Source organism: Amphiprion ocellaris, chromosome 9, assembly GCF_022539595.1.
Source record: "Amphiprion ocellaris isolate individual 3 ecotype Okinawa chromosome 9, ASM2253959v1, whole genome shotgun sequence".
Classification (NCBI taxonomy): domain Eukaryota; kingdom Metazoa; phylum Chordata; class Actinopteri; family Pomacentridae; genus Amphiprion; species Amphiprion ocellaris.
In genome coordinates this window covers 2,586,647-2,607,257 of record NC_072774.1, presented here as the reverse complement: position 1 = coordinate 2,607,257, position 20,611 = coordinate 2,586,647, and the positions used below count along the sequence as shown (strand labels likewise).

The 20,611-nt window shown below is 41.4% G+C and overlaps 2 protein-coding genes across 3 annotated transcripts; both read right to left on the bottom strand.

Annotated features, from left to right (window-relative positions):
* Positions 1-40: 40 nt before the first annotated feature.
* Positions 41-3,007, bottom strand: LOC111564289 (histone H1.3-like). Its single transcript, XM_023263770.3, has 3 exons — positions 2,648-3,007; positions 744-1,027; positions 41-485 (listed from the first exon to the last, which is right to left on the bottom strand). Exons 1-3 carry the CDS (start codon positions 2,871-2,873, stop codon positions 72-74), a joined length of 924 nt encoding a protein of 307 aa, XP_023119538.2. The 5' UTR covers positions 2,874-3,007; the 3' UTR covers positions 41-71.
* A 394-nt stretch (positions 3,008-3,401) lies between these two features.
* On the bottom strand, positions 3,402-14,837 carry kel (Kell metallo-endopeptidase (Kell blood group)). Of its 2 annotated transcripts, none has more exons than XM_023263775.3 (18): positions 14,458-14,837; positions 12,318-12,525; positions 11,960-12,244; positions 11,499-11,620; positions 11,109-11,267; positions 10,951-11,022; positions 10,686-10,874; positions 9,242-9,402; positions 9,043-9,160; positions 8,868-8,963; positions 8,698-8,796; positions 8,547-8,648; positions 7,799-7,905; positions 6,297-6,386; positions 6,152-6,219; positions 5,002-5,156; positions 4,841-4,930; positions 3,402-3,854 (listed from the first exon to the last, which is right to left on the bottom strand). In XM_023263775.3, exons 1-18 carry the CDS (start codon positions 14,482-14,484, stop codon positions 3,708-3,710), a joined length of 2,295 nt encoding a protein of 764 aa, XP_023119543.2. In that variant the 5' UTR covers positions 14,485-14,837; the 3' UTR covers positions 3,402-3,707. The 2 variants fall into 2 exon arrangements, with proteins under 2 accessions (XP_023119543.2, XP_023119544.2); XM_023263776.3 differs by having other exon boundaries at positions 3,414-3,854; positions 8,547-8,621; positions 14,458-14,836.
* Between the last annotated feature and the right edge of the window lie 5,774 nt (positions 14,838-20,611).

The window sequence follows — 20,611 nt, the reverse complement described above, 5'->3', positions numbered from 1 at the left end:
CTTGGAGTGATTTTGTTCTGTACAGACTTCATCCAGACAGTTTTCAGTTTGCTCTGAAGGTTTATTCCCGTTCACCAGCACCAGTAACAGTACCGAGCTCTTCTCCTGGGGTTTCTACGTCGCTGGCGTCGTCTTTTAATGGTCCTCCTTTGTCTTGCTGGTTGTTTTCTCCTGACTTGTTTTCGTGTTCGAGTCCCTTTAGTTTTCTTTGCTGCCTTTTGACGTTGTGTTGTTCTGTTGGTTGCAGCTCTACGTTTCCTCCTTCCAGGTGTTTTCCTTCTTCGTGGTTTTGCTGCTGGTTGTTTGTGGGTTTTTCTTGCTGGTTTGTGTGATCCGGCTGCTGCTCTGTTGGTTTCATCTTTTAGATTCGGCGTCGTTGCGGCTCTTCTCGGGGATCTGCGAAGTGCTGGACTCTGCTTCAGCTTCTCTTTCGCTGCTCGTGGTTTCAGCGGTCTCGTCCTGATTCGCTTTGTGTCTGTCAGAGTCTAAAACAGGCGTGTCAAACTCATTTAGTTTACATTCAGCCCAATCTGATCTCAGGTGACCAGTAAAATCACAACATAAAAACCTAGAAATGACAACAACTTTGTCCTTTGTTTTAGCACAAAAAATGTACACATCAGAGTGTCTACAAAGGCACAAAACATTCAGTCACATATATCTGGAACTGAATGATATAGTATTTTACTTCATGATCAAAATGACAAAAACAAGACAAAACCCACACTGCTGCTTTGCTTCACCTTGTTGTTCAGCCTGAACATCGTGTTTCTCGTTGTTCTTACGAGCGTCTCGTTGTTCACCAGCCTCTTGGTCTCCACAGTCACCCTCCTGCCGTTCTTGGAGACGTCGTAGCCGCCGCCGGTCAGCGTCTGCTTCAGCTCGGCCATGGAGATGCCCCTGCGGTGTTTGCACTGAGACACCACGCTGAGGATCAGCTGGGAGACGTGAAGACACGCCGAGGACGTCTGAGCCACATCCTCAACCTCCGACTGGATCCGATGCTTCAGGAGACGAACTGGACTCTCTGAAAGATGTGGAAAAAATAAAGATACTGAATTTGTACGCTGCTCTGGGGATGTACATCAAATGATAAATTCAGAAACAAGATAATATCCATCATTGAGGAGGCTGAGATTTTACTTTTATAAGTTTATTTATTGACTTTGTGGTGAATTTTCAGGTTCAGTATTGTCATACAACATTGGTGAGTTTAAATTCAGCTGTTAATAAAACAACATAACATGGATATTTATAATAATAATACCGTTAAAGTATATCACACTACTAAAGCAAAAGCAAGATAATCAAATATAATATGTTAATATTAGTCAGGTTTAAAGCAGCAGCTGTTGAGCCAAAGTACTTTCCAGAAGAGTAAAGAGATTATAGATTAACCTACTAGTTTAAATTTTACAGTTTAACCTTAGTGTTATTTATTATGTACATTCATCTGACTAATTAAAGGTTAAACCATTCAGTTTTATATATAATATAAATCAACCTGCCCAACTTAAATGTTAAGGTAAGGAACCTACAATCCTGTATACTCTTTAATGTCTTTAATATTAAAGTTAATAAACCCTGAAAAACTATGTTTGTTAAACCCAGTAAATGCAAAGTAAGCAGCAGATTGGAGGTTCCTTCTTTTACTTATTTTTAGCTGTAGAATTATATTTATTTGGAGCTTTAATTATGGCCGGGATTTTATCTTTAGATGTGTTTTTAGCTTTATCTTTAGATGTGACTGTACCTTAGCATTAGCTGTGAGTGTAAATTAGCTTTAGCTGTAACTTCATCCTAATTTTTACTGTGCATTAGCTTTAGCTTTGATTATAACTCAGCTTTGTCTTTAGCTGTGATTATAACTTAGCTTTTGCTGAGTACAGCTTAGCTTTAGCTGTGACTGTAACTTAGCATTAGCTATACATGTAATTTAACTTTAACTGTAATTTTATCTTTAGCTGTGACTGTAACTTAGCATTAACTTTTGCTATAGCTGTAACTCTATCATAACTGCAACTATAACTTAGCTTTTGCTATGATGACAGCCGAACTTGAGCTTTAGTTGGGACTGTAAATTAGCTTTAGCTATGATTAGAACTTACCTTTAGCTGTGATTGTTGCTGCAATTTAGCTTTAGCGTCACTTTAGCTTTAGCCTTAGCTGTAATTTAGCTTTAGCTGTGACTAATATTGCATTAGCTATCCATGTAACTTAGCTTTAACTGTAATTTTATCGTTAGCTGTGACTGTAACTTAGCATTAGCCTTTGCTTTAGCAGTAACGCTATCTTAACTTTGACTGTAAATTAACTTTAGCTATGATTATAACTCAACTTTAGCTTTAGCAATGACTATAACTTAGCTTTTGCTACGAGGACAACTTAACTTTAGATTTAGCTGTGACTGAAAATTAGCTTTAGCTATGATTATAACTTAGCTTAAGCTGCGGCCGTTGCTGTAACTTAGCTTTAGCGTTACTTTAGCTTTAGCCTTAACTGTAACTTAACTTTAGCGATGACCGTATCTTAGCTTTAGCTCTGGCTGTACCTTAACTTAAGTTTTAGCTGTGACTTTAGTTGTACTTTAGCTTTAGCTGTTACTATATCTTAGCTTTAGCTGTGACTCCAGCAGTCTGTGACTCACTGGGCAGAGCGACTCTCTCCTTCCCGTTCGCCTCCTCCGGACCCTCGATGGCCCGTTTGAACAGCCGGCCCATACGCTTGGCTCCGGCCTTCCCCAGGCCTCTACCTGCCGGAGGTCTGACAGGTGTTTCTGGGGGTTCAATCAGCCGCTGGGTTGAGTTTTGTGTGATTGGGATGCTAACCGGAGCTGATCTCCTCTGTGGGACTCTTCTAGTTTTCCTCCGCATCTCTGCTAATGTTTCATAATTCAAGAAGAATCTGAAACCTGGAAACTCCTCAGCTGGTGTCCCACACACAGAAAAAACTGATTTTTACATTAGTTTAGTGACATTTTGAACAATAACTGTCTGTAGTTTCTGTTTAAAAGCTGCTCCAGAACTTCAGGAGAGAGAACTCTTTTAAACCGTTTGGAACTGTTTACTGTTTTTCACTATAAATATGTGATTCCAGTACTTTACTTGATTAGACATTTTCAATGTGGACAAAATACAGTTTAAACTCCAGATGAAGATTATCATTCACAAAATATGATAAAGTTAAAGATTACAACACTTTAACTATGAAACCAGTGTTTTCCTGCAGTTTTGTCTCATCTAAATTAAAGCTTATAGCCTGAAGAAGTAAAATTTTATGTATTTAACAATAAATGAAAGATGAGAGAATAAATTTCTCGAGAAATGTGTGTTTTTCCATCAGTTAATCGTCTGATTTGTTCACGTTGCAGAATCTGCTCATATTCAATAATAAATCAGTTGTGTGACATTTTCCTGCAGAACAGCTTGCTTTTTTAAAAAACTGTTTTTTTTCCTCTGCTGAAAGTGAGACAAAAATATTTCTTCAAAAGTTACTTATTTTATTTAAATGAATATTTGTGCAACTGATGCAACATTCAGAAACATCCTGACAACAACTAAGGTTAATATAAAAATGGGTTTTGAGTCGTACATTCTGCAGCTGTTACAAAAACGTCTCCATAACCAGAGTTTATCAACGTCTCTGGCTACGTTCTACAGCTTCATGTGGACATTCAGAGGGAATATATGTACTGAGGAAGTCATGTTTCAGCAGGTGTGTGGGGGATTCTGCTGAGGTTTGATGGAACACCGCGGTGTTGAAGGACACTGGTTGGTTCTGGAGCAGACGACTGTGATGAAGAAGGACGGTCCCAGAGGCATGAACTCACGGTACGGATCCACGTCACAGTTTACCTGCAGAACACAACGTTAACCCTTTAAGACCAAGACCAACTCCGCCAAGACATGAGGAGTGTTTTTATTTGCTTTACATCAATATAAACTTTATATCCCAAGTTTTAATAAGCTATATTGACTTACACTATTGTTCAAAAGTTTGGGGTCACTCAGACAATTTCAAAAATAAGGAGATTTCTAAGTGACCCCAAACTTGTGAACAGTAATGTACATGAGTTAAAGTTGCTCTACATTAGTTAAAGTTGCTCTATATTAGTTAAAGCTGCTCTACATTAAAGTTGCTCTATATTAGTTAAAGTTGCTCTATATTAGTTAAAGTTGCTCTATATTAGCTAAAGTTGCTCTATATTAGCTAAAGTTGCTCTACATTAAAGTTGCTCTATATTAGTTAAAGTTGCTCTATATTAGTTAAAGTTGTTCTATATTAGTTAAAGTTGCTCTATAATAGTTAAAGTTGCTCTATATTAGTTAAAGTTGCTCTACATTAGTTAAAGTTGTTCTATATTAGTTAAAGCTGCTCTACATTAAAGTTGTTCTATATTAGTTAAAGTTGCTCTATATTAGTTAAAGTTGCTCTACATTAAAGTTGCTCTATAATAGTTAAAGTTTCTCTATATTAGTTAAAGTTGCTCTACATTAGTTAAAGTTGCTCTATATTAGTTAAAGTTGCTCTACATTAGTTAAAGTTGCTCTATATTAGTTAAAGTTGCTCTACATTAAAGTTGCTCTATATTAGTTAAAGTTTCTCTATATTAGTTAAAGTTGCTCTACATTAGTTAAAGTTGCTCTATATTAGTTAAAGTTGCTCTACATTAGTTAAAGTTGCTCTACATTAGTTAAAGTTGCTCTATATTAGTTAAAGTTGTTCTATATTAGCTAAAGTTGACCTACGCTACCGTTCAAAAGTTGGGCTGGGCTCTACAGGGTTAATCACAGTCGATGCTGGAGAGGAAGACTGGCTAACGGAGGTGAAGGTGCATCACCTGAGAGAAGGCGGTGAGGAACAGGTGAGTGTGAGCTCGTCCTGACAGCGAGGAGTCACCTGGACGCTGCTGCAGACTCTGCTGGTAGGCCTGAGGATGAGGAGGAACACATCAGAGCTTCATGCTGTGGGTTTACCTGGAGGCTGGAGGCGGCTGCTCACCTGGAGAGACACCTGGAGAGCAGAGAACTGCAGCCACAGCTCCTGCTGCTGCGCCGCCGACAGGGAAGCTCGTCTGCTGGCTGCTTCGGTCGCACTCAGGTAAAGATTCCACAGACAGTCTGCTGCAGCGCTCACCGACCCACTGTGGGAGGAAACTGGACACAGGAGGGGTTCACAGAAAACATACAGTAAATAATAATAATAATAATAATAATGATAGTAATAATAATAATAATAATAATAATGATAGTAATAATAATAATAATAATAATAATGATAGTAATAATAATAATAATAATAATGATAGTAATAATAATAATAATAATAATAATAATAATATTAGTAGTAATAATAATAATATTAGTAATAATACTTAATTTATATAGCAGCCTTAAGAACATCCATCCATCCATCCATCCATCCATCAATCATCATCCATCATCCAATCATCATCCATCCATCCATCTATTATCATCCATCATCCAATCATTATCCATCCATCCATCCATCCATCATCCATCAATCATCATCCAATCATCATCCATCCATCCATCCATCCATCCATCCATCCATCCATCCATCAATCATCATCCAATCATCATCCATCCATCATCATCCATCCATCCATCCATCCATCCATCCATCCATCCATCCATCCATCCATCCAGATCCAGATATTTAAGTGTTAAGTTGTTATTAAACAGTTAACTAACTGATTTCCTCATGTTTTTGTTTTGTGTCTCATTTGTATCGCCTTGTGTTGTTTTTTGTTTCGTAATACCATTTTGTGTCTTTTTTGTGGCTCGTTTTCATCATTTTGTGTCTCAGTTGTATTGTTTTGTGTCTTGTTGATGTCATTTTGTGTCTTGTTTGTATTTGTGTTTTCTGTTTTTCCCGTCTTGATTCTCATTTGTGTTGTTTTGTGCCGAGTTTTTGTCGTTTTATGTCAGATTTTTTGTGTGTCAGTCTTCAAAGTAGTCTTCTATTAACAGTCATCCTTGTTTTTGGCTCCAAAAAATCTCAGATTTTACAGTTTTATCTGTATTTTGTAAAACTCATAAACTGCCTTTGGATTTGGCTTCATTTTACACAAATTTATCACCGTTTGTGTTTGTTTCATAAACATGACGTTAAAGTGAAGTTCTCTTACTGTCATTCAGAAGCAGATGCAGGATATCTTTGGCGATAAGGAAACCTGTCGCACCGTAATTCATGGCTCTGTTAATAAAAAAAAAAAAATTACAGTATGTTTAATGACTTGGATAATAAGAAGTGTTCTGTGTGAATGAGCTGACCTGGGATAGGTGTGGTGGAACAGAGGAGGGACGAACATTCCCAACGGAAACAGGAGCTCATCTCCAAGGAGGGACGGAGTGACGGACAGACTGAAGAAACAAGAAAACATCAGATAAATAACCTGCTGCAAGTTCAAGTCCTGCATTAAAACCTTCAAATATCAACTGTAATGTAAATATAAAAGTACTGGTTGATGTCCTCTCTCAGTGTGTTACTATACTATACATGATGTTTTTGGATTCATATATACATATTATATTTAAATTATTATTATTTATTAGTATATAATGATGTTTATAGATTCTATTCCTGCTGCATTTTTCTGTTGTAGATGCTCACATGTTTTAGCTCATTTAACTACTTTACATACAGTTGGGGAGTTTAGTCTACAACAAAGCTTCATATTCTAGACCAGGAATGTCAAAATCAGGTTCCACATTCAGCCCAATTTGATCTCAGGTGGACCAGACCAGTAAAATCACAACATAATAACCTATAAATAACCACAACTCCTAATGTTTCCATTGATTGTTTTAGTGCAAAAAAGTTCACATTTAAGGAATTATCTTTTTACAAAACATCATGAACCTGAAATTTCTTAAGACAAAATAAATTCAATTTCAACAACATTTTGCCTCAGTTTATCATTTCCACATTACAACTTACAGATCACAGAGTGTCTACAAAGGAACACAACATTCAGTCATCTGGAACTGAACAATATAGTATTTTACTTTAAGATTAAAATGACAAAAGTGTAACAGAACAAGACAAAATATTACAAAAAAAGAGGCACAAAATGGCAAAAAAGAGAATCGAAATGACAAAAAATGAGACAAACAACATGAAACAAAACAAAAATGAGCCAAAAAAATTGACAAAAAAGTAACAAGGTGGCAAAAAAATGGACAAACGACAAAAATGAGTCAAAAAATGACAAAAGCGAGAAAAAAATGACTAAAAAACAAGACAAAATATTAGAAAAATAAGACACAAAATGACAAAAGAACAATGAACAATCTAGTATTTTAGTTTCTGATCAAAACAACTTGTCATGGTCTAGAAATTATTTTACATTTATAGTTTTACTAATTTGCAATCTGCATTTAACGTCTTTTCTAATTTCTACACGTTGAGGGCCGGATTGGATCCTCTAGAGGGCCAGTTTTGGGCCGCGGACCGCATGTTTGACACCCCTGTTCTAGAAGAACATTAAATGTTTCCTGGAGCGTTGCTGCCCATTAAGAACTATGTTTGGTCCTCAGCTTTGTGACATTTTCCAGTTCATCCAAAAGAATTAGAAAAAAGTAGTTTCTATCTCGAAAGAAGGAGAATGATGTTCTCAGCCCAGTTTAACAGTAAAATTCTGATTCAGAATCACCAGACTTGGAGATAGACGCTTTTCACCACCAACTCGCACACAATGCAACAACTCGGGTACCTCATATTTGTACTTTATTACAGTACTTGAGTAATTGGACAGATTCCTACAGATCCTCACATATCAGCAGCCTCTCGGTTCTCCGTCAGCAGCTTGTTGCGTCTCTTCTGCCACAGCGACAGCAGCTGGATGTAGTTGGAGAAGAAGCTGTCTGAGCCGACGGTCACCTGAAACAAGAAGCTTCTTCATTTATCACTGAAATAAATCAAAAATGTTAGGAAATATGCAGACATATTTATATATAAATACATTTATGCTTTATTAATATAAAATTTTATTTTAGCTTGATCTGTTGAACTGTGTGATAATTGTTTTTGTGACCCTTATACTGACAAAAGAGTGAAGTGTTTGAGATGTATCAGGCTAAGCTAGCATTCCAGAGATAAAGAGGACCATGGAATGAAAGTGGAGATGGCCGAGATCGCGCTTCCCTGGCGATCAAAAGGAGAGAAATGAGGAGTGTAACGGGGGGGAGGGAGATTTCTTGTATATGTATTCATGAAGACACTGAGACTGCCTCAGTGCAGGTGTAACCCATTGCCTGTACTCCTTGCTGCAAGTAAACCATTAGAAAGACTTTAAAGCCTCACTGAGTTTTGATTTTGTGTTGGGAAATTTTGTGGTATGAACTAACAGCGAAAATACAGTCTTTGTCTTACAGAAATAAATTCCAGACAAAAAGATTCTGTGTTTGTCCAACCATTGGCAAGTTTTAGGGTTAATGCGATCATGCTGAATTAAATGCATCACACATTTATAACCTGGTGTTCAGGTGCAGTAACTTTGATTTGATCTTCTGTGAACGTACCTCAGAAAACAGCAAATCGAGTTCAGCTTCACTGGACTCCTCTGAAGTCCACAGTCTGGGAGTTAAAGAACGAACCTGGAGAAAGATGGAGAAGATATCAAACTGCAGATGAAACGCATAAAAAACAAACATATCTGTCTTCACTCGTTACCTTTTTCATGAGGAGCTGCAGAACCTTCTGGTCCGTCCACTGCAGCTGGTTTAATTTGGACTTGAAGGAGGAGAACACGTGTTGGATCATCTCCTTGGCCTGTTAGAAACACATTAAAAGCTGTAATTCTGCTTAAACCTCCATCTCTGCTGGGTTTGTTCTGTCCTCACCTGTCTGTGTTCTGTCCTCTCTCTGAGCAGGTGGGTCAGAACCGAGTCGAATCCTCTCTCCGTCTCCAGAACACAGCGTCTCCAGCGAGGAACCTCCTGAAGAAGACAGCCAATCAGAGCGCAGATCCAGTTTTTAAACATTTGATAAATGTTAAAGTGAATTACACCGACTGACCCCTTCAGTGTCGCCCAAAGCTAAAGAAAAGTTCTTTGCTGTCCCGGAGAACCTGGAGTCCATCGCCGGCATCAGGGTGTGCAGCAGGTTCAGGACCATGTAGGTGTGGAGTGGACCACTGAGAAGAACCAGAACCAGAACCAGCACCGGGTCAGACCAGAACTAAGAGAAGCTGTGAGGTGTTGGACTGTAGCTGTACCTGCCGCTCAGCTCGTGTTTGTTCTGCCACTTCTTAATGATGCGGGACATCTGCAGAATGTAGGGGAGGTTATGGAGGAGGACCAGGTCTTCTTCTCCCAGGCTCAGAGGATGGAAGGCAGCCTGAAGACACCTCAGCCAATCGATGGCAGGAGCCTGTTGCTATGGAAACACAGAGACATGCTGGTTTATATCCATCCATCCATCCATCCATCCATCCATCCATCCATCCATCATCCATTTGTCATCATCCATCCATCCTCCATCCATCCAGTCATCATCCATCCATCCATCCATCCATCCATCCATCCATCCATCCAGTCATCATCCATCCATCCATCCTCCATCCATCCAGTCATCATCCATCCATCCATTCATTGATCATCCATCCATCCATCCATCCATCCATCCATCATCCATCCATCCAGTCATCATCCATCCATCCATCCATCCATCCATCATCCATTTATCATCCATCCATCCAGTCATCATCCATCCATCCATCCATCCACTGATCATCCATCCATCCATCATCCATTTGTCATCCATCATGCATCATTCCTTCATCCATTCATCCATCCATCAATTTCTCCTGGTTGATCTTGAACCCAGATGACATCTATGATTTCTGCAGAGTGTTCTGATCTCCTCCTAGCTGAGAACCTCTGAAGGAAGTTCCTAACCTGATGTTGAACCCCCTCAGCTGGATCCTTTGAAGCAGCAGCCGCAACTCTGTGGATCTCCAAGATCCTCACCCTGAGCCGGGAAGTCCTACAGATGACACTAATTTTATCTGCTTGTATCTCGTTGTGTTCGTCTCCATCCAGAGCTTCTGATCATAGCTGAGTGTTAGATCAGCTGGTAAATCCAGATCTTCTCCTTCCAGCTTAGCTCCTTCTTCACCATGATGATCCATCCAGCACCTATATTACTGCTGATGCTGCACCAAACTTTCATCCATCTCACAAGATCCAGAGAAACTTAAACTCCTTTGCTTTGGTCATCTTCTCCCTCCAAACCCAGAAGAACCGATCCACTGGTTTTCACCAGAGAACGTCAGACTGGAAGGTCCTGACGCTCATCCAACTGCCTCAATGCTGCTAAAGGTCTGATAAAACTAACAGAACAGCAGAAACTCTGAAGTTCTCAAACCTGAACTTGTTCTCACCCTGCTGCACCTACAGATCCATAAATATCAGCATCAGGAGTCTAACACCACCAGGAAATGCGTTTGTGTCAAGAAAACGTTGCAAACTACAGTGAATTCTATCAAATCACAAATCTTCCTCAATGGGTTTTACCATCTTTACAACATACAAACCCTCAGGTCCTGGACTTGGATCAGCTAAAACTTCCTCTCAAACAGGAACACTGAGAAGATCAGTTGCTGTAGATGTGGTTTGTGCAGAAGAAGAAGAACATCTAAGACCAACAACAGGATTCACCTGCAGCTCTCTGATGGTCATGCGCTGGTGCAGCTGTCCTTCCTGGAGCCGATGCTGCAGAGGAGAAGCTGCTACGGCCAGTTCAGAGGACAGCGAGATGAAGACGCCCACGTGGATCATACTGGTGCTCGGTGGCGCCCCCAGCAGGGCGAGATATCTCTGACAGGATGCCAGGAATGGACGTAGAGTCTGAAGGAAACAACAGCTTGTTTTAGTGGGATGAAGGACTACTGATGTAGGTTTCTGTAAGCAGCAGCTCCTCTACCTCAGTCTTGGCCTCAGACTTCTGCGTCCTGCTGTTCCATTTGATGGGGATGAGAAGATCCGGCTGATCGATCTGTTCACAGAGAAGATGTCTGAGTTAAACACCAGAGAACGTTACAGCAGCATGTCAGAACTTCAGACTCTCCTTCAGAAACCCACCTGGATGTATCTTCTGCTGGACCCGCGAGAAACTTCAGCCGGGTCTTTGCCTACGTAGAGGTTGAAGAAGGGAAAAGTGGCGAAGTCTCTCATCATGGAGCTCAGAGTGGAGTTAAAGTCGGTCCGATTCCACTGACCGGAAACTGCCCATCCGCCCAGCTGAACAGAACCACAGACTGAGTGAATGAATAGAACAGCTGATCTGACTGACAGGAAGCAGGTTTATTAAAGTAGCAGAGGATCCAGGATAGAGCTATGAGGAACACGTCGCCTGGATCTGACAAGAGCAGGTTTTACTAAGACAACACAACAGTTCTATCTGAGATCCCTAAAGACTAAACCAGGTTTGTAGAAGGAAACAGAAATGATCAGCAATTATAATTAACGTACTTTCTGGATGAGAGAAAGGAAGGGTTCTTCTCCAGCACTTTCTATAGCTCTGGTGTCCAAACATGAGCTGTAGAACCTTCTGGTCTTCTCAACCGCCAAACCGCTCGACCCGTCTTTGGTTTCTGACCGACACAGAAAAAAGTTGAGTCGATCATCCAGTCAGAGTATAATGTAGAACAATGACGATGTTCTGGATGAATCTATCAGCTGTTTGTCTCTAAAATATCTTTAAATGGTTAAAAATGTGGATCAGAGTTTCCTCAAATGTCTGGTTTAGTCCAAAGATTTTCAGTTTACTGTCAGAGAGGAAAGAAACCAGAAAATATTCACACTGAAGAAGCTGCAGTCACAGAATTTAGACGGTTTTGTTTCAAAATGGAGATTGATTCAAACAAGCTGATGGATGGTTCCAGCTCTAACACTCTGTGGTTCACGTTTTAGTAAAAAGTCTGCAGACAGACCTAAAACCTCCCTGAGATGCTGCAGCAGCAGAGTCTTTCTGTCCAGAGTTCTGTCTTCTGTCTGTCTCCTGTCCTCTCCGTCTCGTCCTCTCCTCTCTGATCGGTCCTTCAGGTTCTGAGGATGTCCAGGGATTCCTTGTCCTCTCATCCTGCCTCCGCTGAGCTCCGCCCGTCTGTCCAATCCACAGCTGGAGGTGAAATATTCGCAGGGCTGAGCGAAGGGATCAGTGGAGGAGGAGATCCGAGCCGAGGCCGATCGACAGGCTGCAGAGACGCAAGGAGACACTGCAGGAGAAGACGGGAGTTAGACCACATGGACCAGCTGGATCTACCGTCTGGTGTTCCTCTGAAGACCTACCAGCTGCTGGCTGGTCCTCAGGGTGGAGACGGTGGTGCAGGTAGTAGATCAGACCCAGCATGGCAGCACATGAGGAGAAGCCCAGCAGGACGAGGAGCAGCCGCTGGAGGTTCCTCCACCGAGGCTTCGGCTGCAGGTCGGACTGAGATGGAGGCTGAAGGCCGAGCTCAAGTTCTGGCTGTGAAGACGGCTGGACTGAAGGCTGAAGCTGGAACACAAAGGAGAAGCAGCTGAAACACAGGAAGTGGGATTTATTCTTACTGTTTACGTCCATCAGCTTCCATCCATCCATCATCTATACACTGCTTGATCCTCATTAGGGTTGGAATCTATCCCAGCTGACTTACGGTCTATCACAGGGCTACACATAGAGACGGGCAATTTAGAATCACCAGTTAACCTCAGCGTGTTTTTGGACTGTGGGAGGAAGCTGGAGAATCTGGAGAAAACCCATGCATGTCCAGAGAGAACATGCAAACTCCATGCAGAAAGATCCCAGGAAGGCCGATAAGCAAACCATGGATCTCCTAGCTGCACGGCGACAACGCTAACCAATAGCCAAGCTTCCATACGGAGGTTCTCAAAAATAACGACTGAGGACAGTCATGTAGATCTAATAATTTATCCTTACACTAAATTTAGATTTATTGTTTTAGAGTTTTTATTTGACCAGCAGGTTTCTTCTGGATATGTCCACTTTTGAAAAGATGCAGCTTCTATCTCATCCCAGATGTTCCTGTTGGTTCCCTCCATGTTCTATCAGGTTCTAGTCCACTATAAAGGTAGAACAGCTAATGCAGCAGTTCTATAGTATGGGTTAGTATAGTTATTAGTATATAAAATTTTTAGTTGATCTAAAGGTTTCTTCTGGCTGGAAATGACATAAACACGACAAAACACAGTCAAACACTATGTTAATGTTAAATGGTGGATTTGAACTATTTTAGTAGGGTTTTTTACATTTCACTGCCTGAAACTACGGTATGTATATCCCTTGAAAAATGTAGCTACTCTCCCATCCCAGATGTTCCTGTTGGTTCCCTCCATGTTCTATCAGGTTCTAGTCCACTATGAAGGTAGAACAGCTGATGCAGTGGTTCTATAGTCAGTTTCTAGTCAGTTCCAAGTCGTGTCTGAAAGCAAAGAGCTCAGTGAGCTGCTGTTAGGGTCCATCACTGAGAGAGAGCTGCACATAAGACCTTTAAAGGCTCTAAAGTCAGATCCAAGTGTCTTCAAGGTCCAGTGTCCACAGTTTGAAGCCTGATGGAAAAGTCCAAGGAGTTCCACACTGTGGAACATGTCAAAGGGCTGCTAGGAAGAAGAACAGTAGAGACCAAGAAGAATCCAAGGATCAGCACCAAGAGCATCCTGATGAATGTGAGCAGTTCTGGTAGCAACATGTCCATGAGAAGAACAAGGCTGGTCTCCATGGATCACACCAAGGAGGACTCATCAGAGGAAGGAGAAGCATCCAACGGTCCAACATGGTGAAGCTGGGAATGTGATGCTTTGGGCTGTTTTTGGGAAGCCTGGTCAAAGGAAACGGCATCAGGAGGAAAGATTTTGGAGGAGAACATCAGGTGGTCTGCAGAAGAACTGCTCCTTGGGAAGCATTGGAGCTTCCAACAAGATGATGATGAGGAACATGGAGCCAAAGTGATGAAGAGAAAACAATGAGAAGATCCAGACCTGAATCCATCCAGAATCTGTGGAGGAACTGAAGAGCAGAGTGATGGAGAGGAAGCCTTCAAAGTGCTGGAGATGGACACTTGGAGGAACTAAATCCCAGTGGAGACCTGCAGAAAGACTGTTAGACACTAGAACTACTGATGGACTGATGGAGGAGATGAAGACTCTGATACCTGAGGAACAGGAGGAGGAACTAGAGGTGTTTTTGTTGCAGGAATAATCTAGAAACAGTTCAGGTTCTTCACTAACATCTCCAACATTTCTGTCATTTCCATTCAGAAGAAACCTCGATCGTCTGTCAAACTGAATTCTCTGGAAAATGCTGATAAAACCATTTTAAACTCTAACTTTCTCAGATGTCCTCTAGTCTCTTTAGAATCAAACTGTTCAACAGAAACTCTGGTCTGGTCTCCATGAGAACCCGGTAAACAGCTCGGTTCAGTTTTCTTACCTCAAGCTCTGTTGGAGTTTCACTCATTCTTGAAGTGTGTTTTCCAGCGTTGCATCTCTGACTTTTACACGTTCAGCTGCTCGTCAGACAGTTGTCAGCTCGCTATCAGCCTTCATCACTCACTCCTCGACTCTGATAACAACAGTCTGCAGCAGCGTCTGACTCTCCCTCTGGTCCCAGATCAGCTGCTGATTGTGCTCCTGCTGTGGATCGTTGGCGGTTTGTGGACCCGGAACGTGAACGTCACCGTGAAGGCAGCACTTCTCGGGGTTCCTCCGGTTGGCAGGAGTCACCACAGACATGCTGCCTGTTGAATGAAGGCCGACTCTCCGTCCCGGACGCTGAGACGCTCATACATGTGCTGTCGTCATTATCAGCGCAACGCATGGCTGCTGGGAGCTGATAGAGCAGCTCAGAGCCCTCGAGGGTCGGCAGAAAACATGTTTCAGGGACGTCACATGGTGGCCGGACACAGCAGAGCAAAAATACAGCGAGGAAAAACTCTTATTTAGGAGCAACAGACAGTTTTAACCCTCCTGTTGTCCTGCAGGTCAAAGTTTGAAAATGTGGAATATATATCTATATCTATATCTATCTATATCTATATATATATATCTATATCTATATCTATATATATATCTATATATATATATCTATATATCTATATATATATCTATATATATATATATATATATATATATATATATATATATATATATATATATATATATATATATATATTCACAGTGAAACTCCTAATTTCCACATTTTCAACATTTTTGGGAAATTTTTGAACATTTTTTGGTGGAAAACAAATGTTTCTTTAAGAATATTCACAAAAAAAACCAACCAAAATCCAGCAAATTTCGCTGGATTTTGGTTGATTTTTTTGTGAATATTCTTAAAGAAAACATTTGAAGTTTTACTGATATATATGTTATCATTTTAGATATTTTTATGATTTTTTGGGGGAGAATTTTCTCATTTTTTTGAAAATATTTACAAGAATTTTCTTGCCAAATTTGCGGTATTTTTTTAAAATAAAATTTTTAAGGAAAACTTTTAAGGAATTATTGAAATTTTCCAAAGTTTTTGCAAATTTTCTGGAATTTGGGGAATTTTTTTGCTAAATTTTTGTATTTTTTCTACCTGCTATTTCCTACCTCCTGTTTCCTACCTCCTGTTTCCTACCACCAACTTCCTACCTCCGGTTTCCTACCTACTACTTCCTACCTCCTGTTTCCTACCTCCTGTTTCCTATTTCCTACTTCCTGTTACCTCCCTACTTGCTACCTCCAGTTTCTAACCTCCTACTTCCTACTTGCTGTGTCCTACATCCTACTTCCTACATCCTGTTTCCTACCTCCTGTTTCCTACCTTCTACTCCCTACCTCCTGTTTCGTAGCTCCTACTTCCTACCTCCTGTTTCCTAGCTCCTACTTCCTACCTGCTGTGTCCTACATCCTACGTCCTACCTCCTGTTTCCTACCTCCGACCTCCTGTTTCCTACCTCCTACTTCCTACCTCCTGTTTCCTACCTACTACTTCCTACCTCCTGTTTCCTACCTCCTGTTTCCTATTTCCTACTTCCTGTTTCCTCCCTACTTGCTCCCTCCAGTTTCTAACCTCCTACTTCCTACCTGCTGTGTCCTACATCCTACTTCCTACATCCTGTTTCCTACCTCCTGTTTCCTATCTTCTACTCCCTACCTCCTGTTTCGTAGCTCCTACTTCCTACCTCCTGTTTCCTAGCTCCTACTTCCTACCTGCTGTGTCCTACATCCTACGTCCTATCTCCTGTTTCCTACTTCCTGTTTCCTACCTTCTACTCACTACCTCCTGTTTCCTAGCTCCTACCTCCTACCTGCTGTGTCCTACATCCTACTTTCTACCTCCTGTTTCCTACCTCCTACCTCCTGTTTCCTACCTTCTACTCCCTACCTCCTGTTTCCTAGCTCCTACTTCCGACTTCCTGTTTCCTACCTACTACTTCCTACCTCCTGTTTCCTATTTCCTACTTCCTGTTTCCTACCTACTTCCTACCTCCAGTTTCTAACCTCCTACTTCCTACCTGCTGTGTCCTACATCCTACTTCCTACATCCTGTTTCCTACCTCCTGTTTCCTAGCTCCTACTTCCTACCTGCTGTGTCCTACATCCTATGTCCTACCTCCTGTTTCCTACCTCCTACCTCCTGTTTGCTACCTTCTACTCCCTACCTCCTGTTTCCTAGCTCCTACTTCCTACCTCCTGTTTCCTAGCTCCTACATCCTACCTGCTGTGTCCTAGCTCCTACATCCTACCTGCTGTCCTACATACTACTTCCTACCTCCTGTTTCCTACCTCCTACGTCCTGTTTCCTACCTCCTACTTTCTATTTCCTACCTCCTGTTTCCTACCTCCTACTTATTACCTCCTGTTTCCTACCTTCTACTTCCTACTTCCTACCTGCTGTGTCCCACATCCTACCTCCAGTTTCCTACCTCCTACCTCCTGTTTCCTACCTCCTACTTTCCATTTCCTACCTCCTGTTTCCTACCTCCTACTTTCCATTTCCTACCTCCTGTTTCCTACCTCCTACTTTCTACTTCGTACCTCCAGTTTCCCACCTCCTACTTCCTACTTCCAGTTTCTAACTTCCTACTTTCTCGCTGCTGTGTCCTACATCCTTCCTACCTCCTGTTTCCTACCTTCTACTCCCTACCTCCTGTTTCCTAGCTCCTACTTCCTACCTCCTGTTTCCTAGCTCCTACTTCCTACCTACTGTGTCCTAGCTCCCACTTCCTACCTGCTGTGCCCTATATCCTATGTCCTACCTCCTGTTTCCTACCTCCTACTTTCTATTTCTTACCTCCTACTTCCTACCTCCTGTTTCCTACCTTCTACTTCCTACTTCCTACCTGCTGTGTCCCACATCCTACCTCCAGTTTCCTAACTCCTACCTCCTGTTTCCTACCTCCTACTTTCCATTTCCTACCTCCTGTTTCCTGCCTCCTACTTTCCATTTCCTACCTCCTGTTTCCTACCTCCTACTTTCTACTTCCTACCTCCAGTTTCCCACCTCCTACTTCCTACTTCCAGTTTCTAACTTCCTACTTTCTCCCTGCTGTGTCCTACATCCTTCCTACCTCCTGTTTCCTACCTTCTACTCCCTACCTCCTGTTTCCTAGCTCCTACTTCCTACCTCCTGTTTCCTACCTCCTACTTTCTATTTGCTACTTCCTGTTTCCTACCTTCCGCTTCCTACCCCCTACTTTCTACTTCCTACCTCCTACTTTCTATTTCCTACCTCCTGTTTCCTACCTTCTACTTTCTACCTCCTACTTCCACTTCCTATCTCTTATCTACTTCCTACCTAGTGTTTCCTACTTCTACTTCCTACTTCCTGTTTCCTACCTTCTACCTCCTATTTCCTGTTTTCTACCTCGTTTCCTCCTCCACATGAAGAGAACGACCGAGATAAAACATACCGGCAATGTTCCCTGTAATTTTTCCTGAGTCTGAGCAAACACACAAACTCCCTGAGCGTCCCTTGGACCACTGTGAGCAACATCAGACGTGTGCACTGTGGTCACACCAGCATCACATCCATTCAAGTTACATGGTTCATTAAAAGAATCAAATTACAGCATTTACATTTCTGTTAAAACACTTTGTCAACAGGAGCCAGTTGAAGGCTGCAGTGATTTTAGTGACACTACAATGTATAAGAGTGAAGTTATTGAATATTTGTCTCTCTTTACTGTTGCAGTGGTTTTGCAAATTGAAGACGGACCCTGTTCACTCCATAGACACCAATGTTATTCCTGTAGCTTGAAAGACAGCTAGTTTTGATAAAACTGGGCTTGTAGCACATTGTCTGCCTTGCAACAATGGGAAAGAGGCACCGTTTATGTTTTGACAACCTATATCTAATGAGTTATTGATGCTGGAAGTCCCAATCTGTGAATATCTTTCCAACTTTACTGAACTTGGGGCCACTACCACCTAAGGAGTGATATATTTAATTTTGAAAAAAGCATTTAGCCATACTTAAAGCTTTAAGTGCTTTATTAACACGGAACTAAAAATTTTGTATTGTTTTATTATCACAGGTTCTGTCTGAAAAGAGGTGGCATCATTTTAAACAGTGAAATCAAACTAACAAAATGTAATGACCAACCAGTGAGCAATACTGGATTCTGCAAAAACATAAACAACTTTTTTAAAAATCCAAATCTTATCTTAACACAGTTAATGTATTAACTTATTTTTGTGTGTATGCATGTATTTATTGATCTATTTAGTACAGTTAACATATCAGAGTTCTGAGTGAGTTTTTCTTTAGATAGCGAAAGGACATTTATTGATCACATATTGGCTGTTAAAGAAATGTTTATTAAAAACTAAAAGGCATTTAAAAAAACAACTTAAGCATTTATTGAGTCACTAAAATACTGTAGAGTACAGACCACATCAGCATGATTCTAAGCATCCTCTGGTAAATTAACAACCAGATACTGATGTCTCTCACCATATGGACTTCAGGAGATGATTAGATGATGATAAACTGTGACCTACTGGTTGGGTTCTCTCTGTTCTCATGTTTCTTACATGTTGGTCTCCTGATGCTGCCTTACTTCAGCTAATCCATGAGCAACAGAAAACATACTTTGCCCTGTACCTACTGCCAGGGGTTTCTCTCTTCCCACTCACGTCAGTACATTTGCAAACGTTTTTGCTTGTGGACGTGGTGGAGTTTCGGGTGTAAACATTTTTAAACGCGTGGGAGCAGCAGCGTCTGTAACCAGGCAACCAGAGACAGGACTATAGGACCAGACACACAGAGAAGTCAATCCGCTGGACCTCGCATCGGGTCCTCGCTACAAAGGTCCTACGAAGTTTAAATTGGCTGCCCTTAGTATTTCCTGAGTTTTATTTTGTTCCTTATGCAGTTTTGATGAGTGTGTGACAGACGTGTATGGGGCATTTATGAAAATACGTCCCGTATTGAATCAATACGGGACGCAACAATTAATTATCAAATAAAGGACGAATCTTTATTTTAAGGGACGGGTGGCAACCCTAACTCCGACAGCCATTCCATCTTAAAAAGAACCGCATTTCTTTTTTACTGTGGCTTGGTGAGGGAATGTGCCACTGCCCGTTCGTTTTGCCATTATTATAAAGGGTCAACATAAGCAGCATTTAGCATCATTAGCGTGTCTTCCCTCCCCATCAGCCACACCGCTCTGCGAGCTACAACAACGGTGGCTGCACAGAAGGACGCCTGCTTATGACGTTGTTAGCTGCGTAAATACGTATGTGATTCGCATAATTAGCTGGAGCAGCCAGTCACCGGTCACCCACTAACTCACATTGAAAAATAGCACAGAATTATTTTCAATTTAGGTTGGAGGTTTTTTTTTTGTGCGCAGCGCAGATTTTCTGTGCGCAATTGCGCACGCGCGCAGCTTAGAGGGAACATTGCATACCGGTGAGATTTAAAGAGGTGAAACTGCAAAAACAAAAGAAAAAACTGAGCAAATCAGGCCAGAGATTACTATAAAACCGAAGGTTTATGAACAGAAATGAAGGAAGGACGTGATGTGAAAGCTCTAAAGAACAGAGAGAAACAAACCGTGGCAGTAAGAACGAATAAACTTCCACAAACCTGATTAATTGAAACTTTGTTGATGTTCCCTAAACGCCTCGCAGTCATCAGTAGACACTAGATTGTCCAGATGCTCCCTCAACACCTCAGTCACCAGTAGAGGCTGCACTTTCCAGATGTTCCCTAAATGCCTCAGTTATAACTAAATACTGCATTTTCTACAAGTTCCCTAAACGTCTCACAGTCACCAGTAGAGGCAATAGTTTCCAGATGTTCCCTAAACGCATCAAAGCCATCAGTAGATACTGCAGTTTCCAAATGTTCTCTAAACGCCTCACAGTCACCAGTAGAGGTGGCAATTTCCAGATGTTCCCTAAACGCCTCACAGTAGGCGCTTATTTTTGCAGGTGGAACAGAAAGTAATGTGGGGACGTTTCCAGAGGACGACTTTCAGAAAACACAGTTAACATGTTGGAAATGAAACGTGTACCTAAAACATTCAGGTTTAAGACTTGCCCAAACTAAAAACGCATCACATACAGACAAAAAACAGGGAGGAACA

What these genes read in the sequence shown, in the direction of transcription:
- LOC111564289 (XM_023263770.3), bottom strand. Translation starts at nt 2,873, where the DNA reads ATGCGGAGGAAAACTAGAAGAGTCCCACAGAGGAGATCAGCTCCGGTT. An exon ending in GGAGAGAGTCGCTCTGCCCA is followed by an intron (nt 1,028 to 2,647) that starts GTGAGTCACAGA and finishes CACATCTTTCAG; the next exon opens with AGAGTCCAGTTCGTCTCCTG. An exon ending in TGTTCAGGCTGAACAACAAG is followed by an intron (nt 486 to 743) that starts GTGAAGCAAAGC and finishes CGCCTGTTTTAG; the next exon opens with ACTCTGACAGACACAAAGCG.
- kel (XM_023263775.3), bottom strand. Translation starts at nt 14,484, where the DNA reads ATGAGTGAAACTCCAACAGAGCTTGAG. An exon ending in TGAGGACCAGCCAGCAGCTG is followed by an intron (nt 12,245 to 12,317) that starts GTAGGTCTTCAG and finishes CTTCTCCTGCAG; the next exon opens with TGTCTCCTTGCGTCTCTGCA. An exon ending in AAACACGAGCTGAGCGGCAG is followed by an intron (nt 9,161 to 9,241) that starts GTACAGCTACAG and finishes GGTTCTTCTCAG; the next exon opens with TGGTCCACTCCACACCTACA.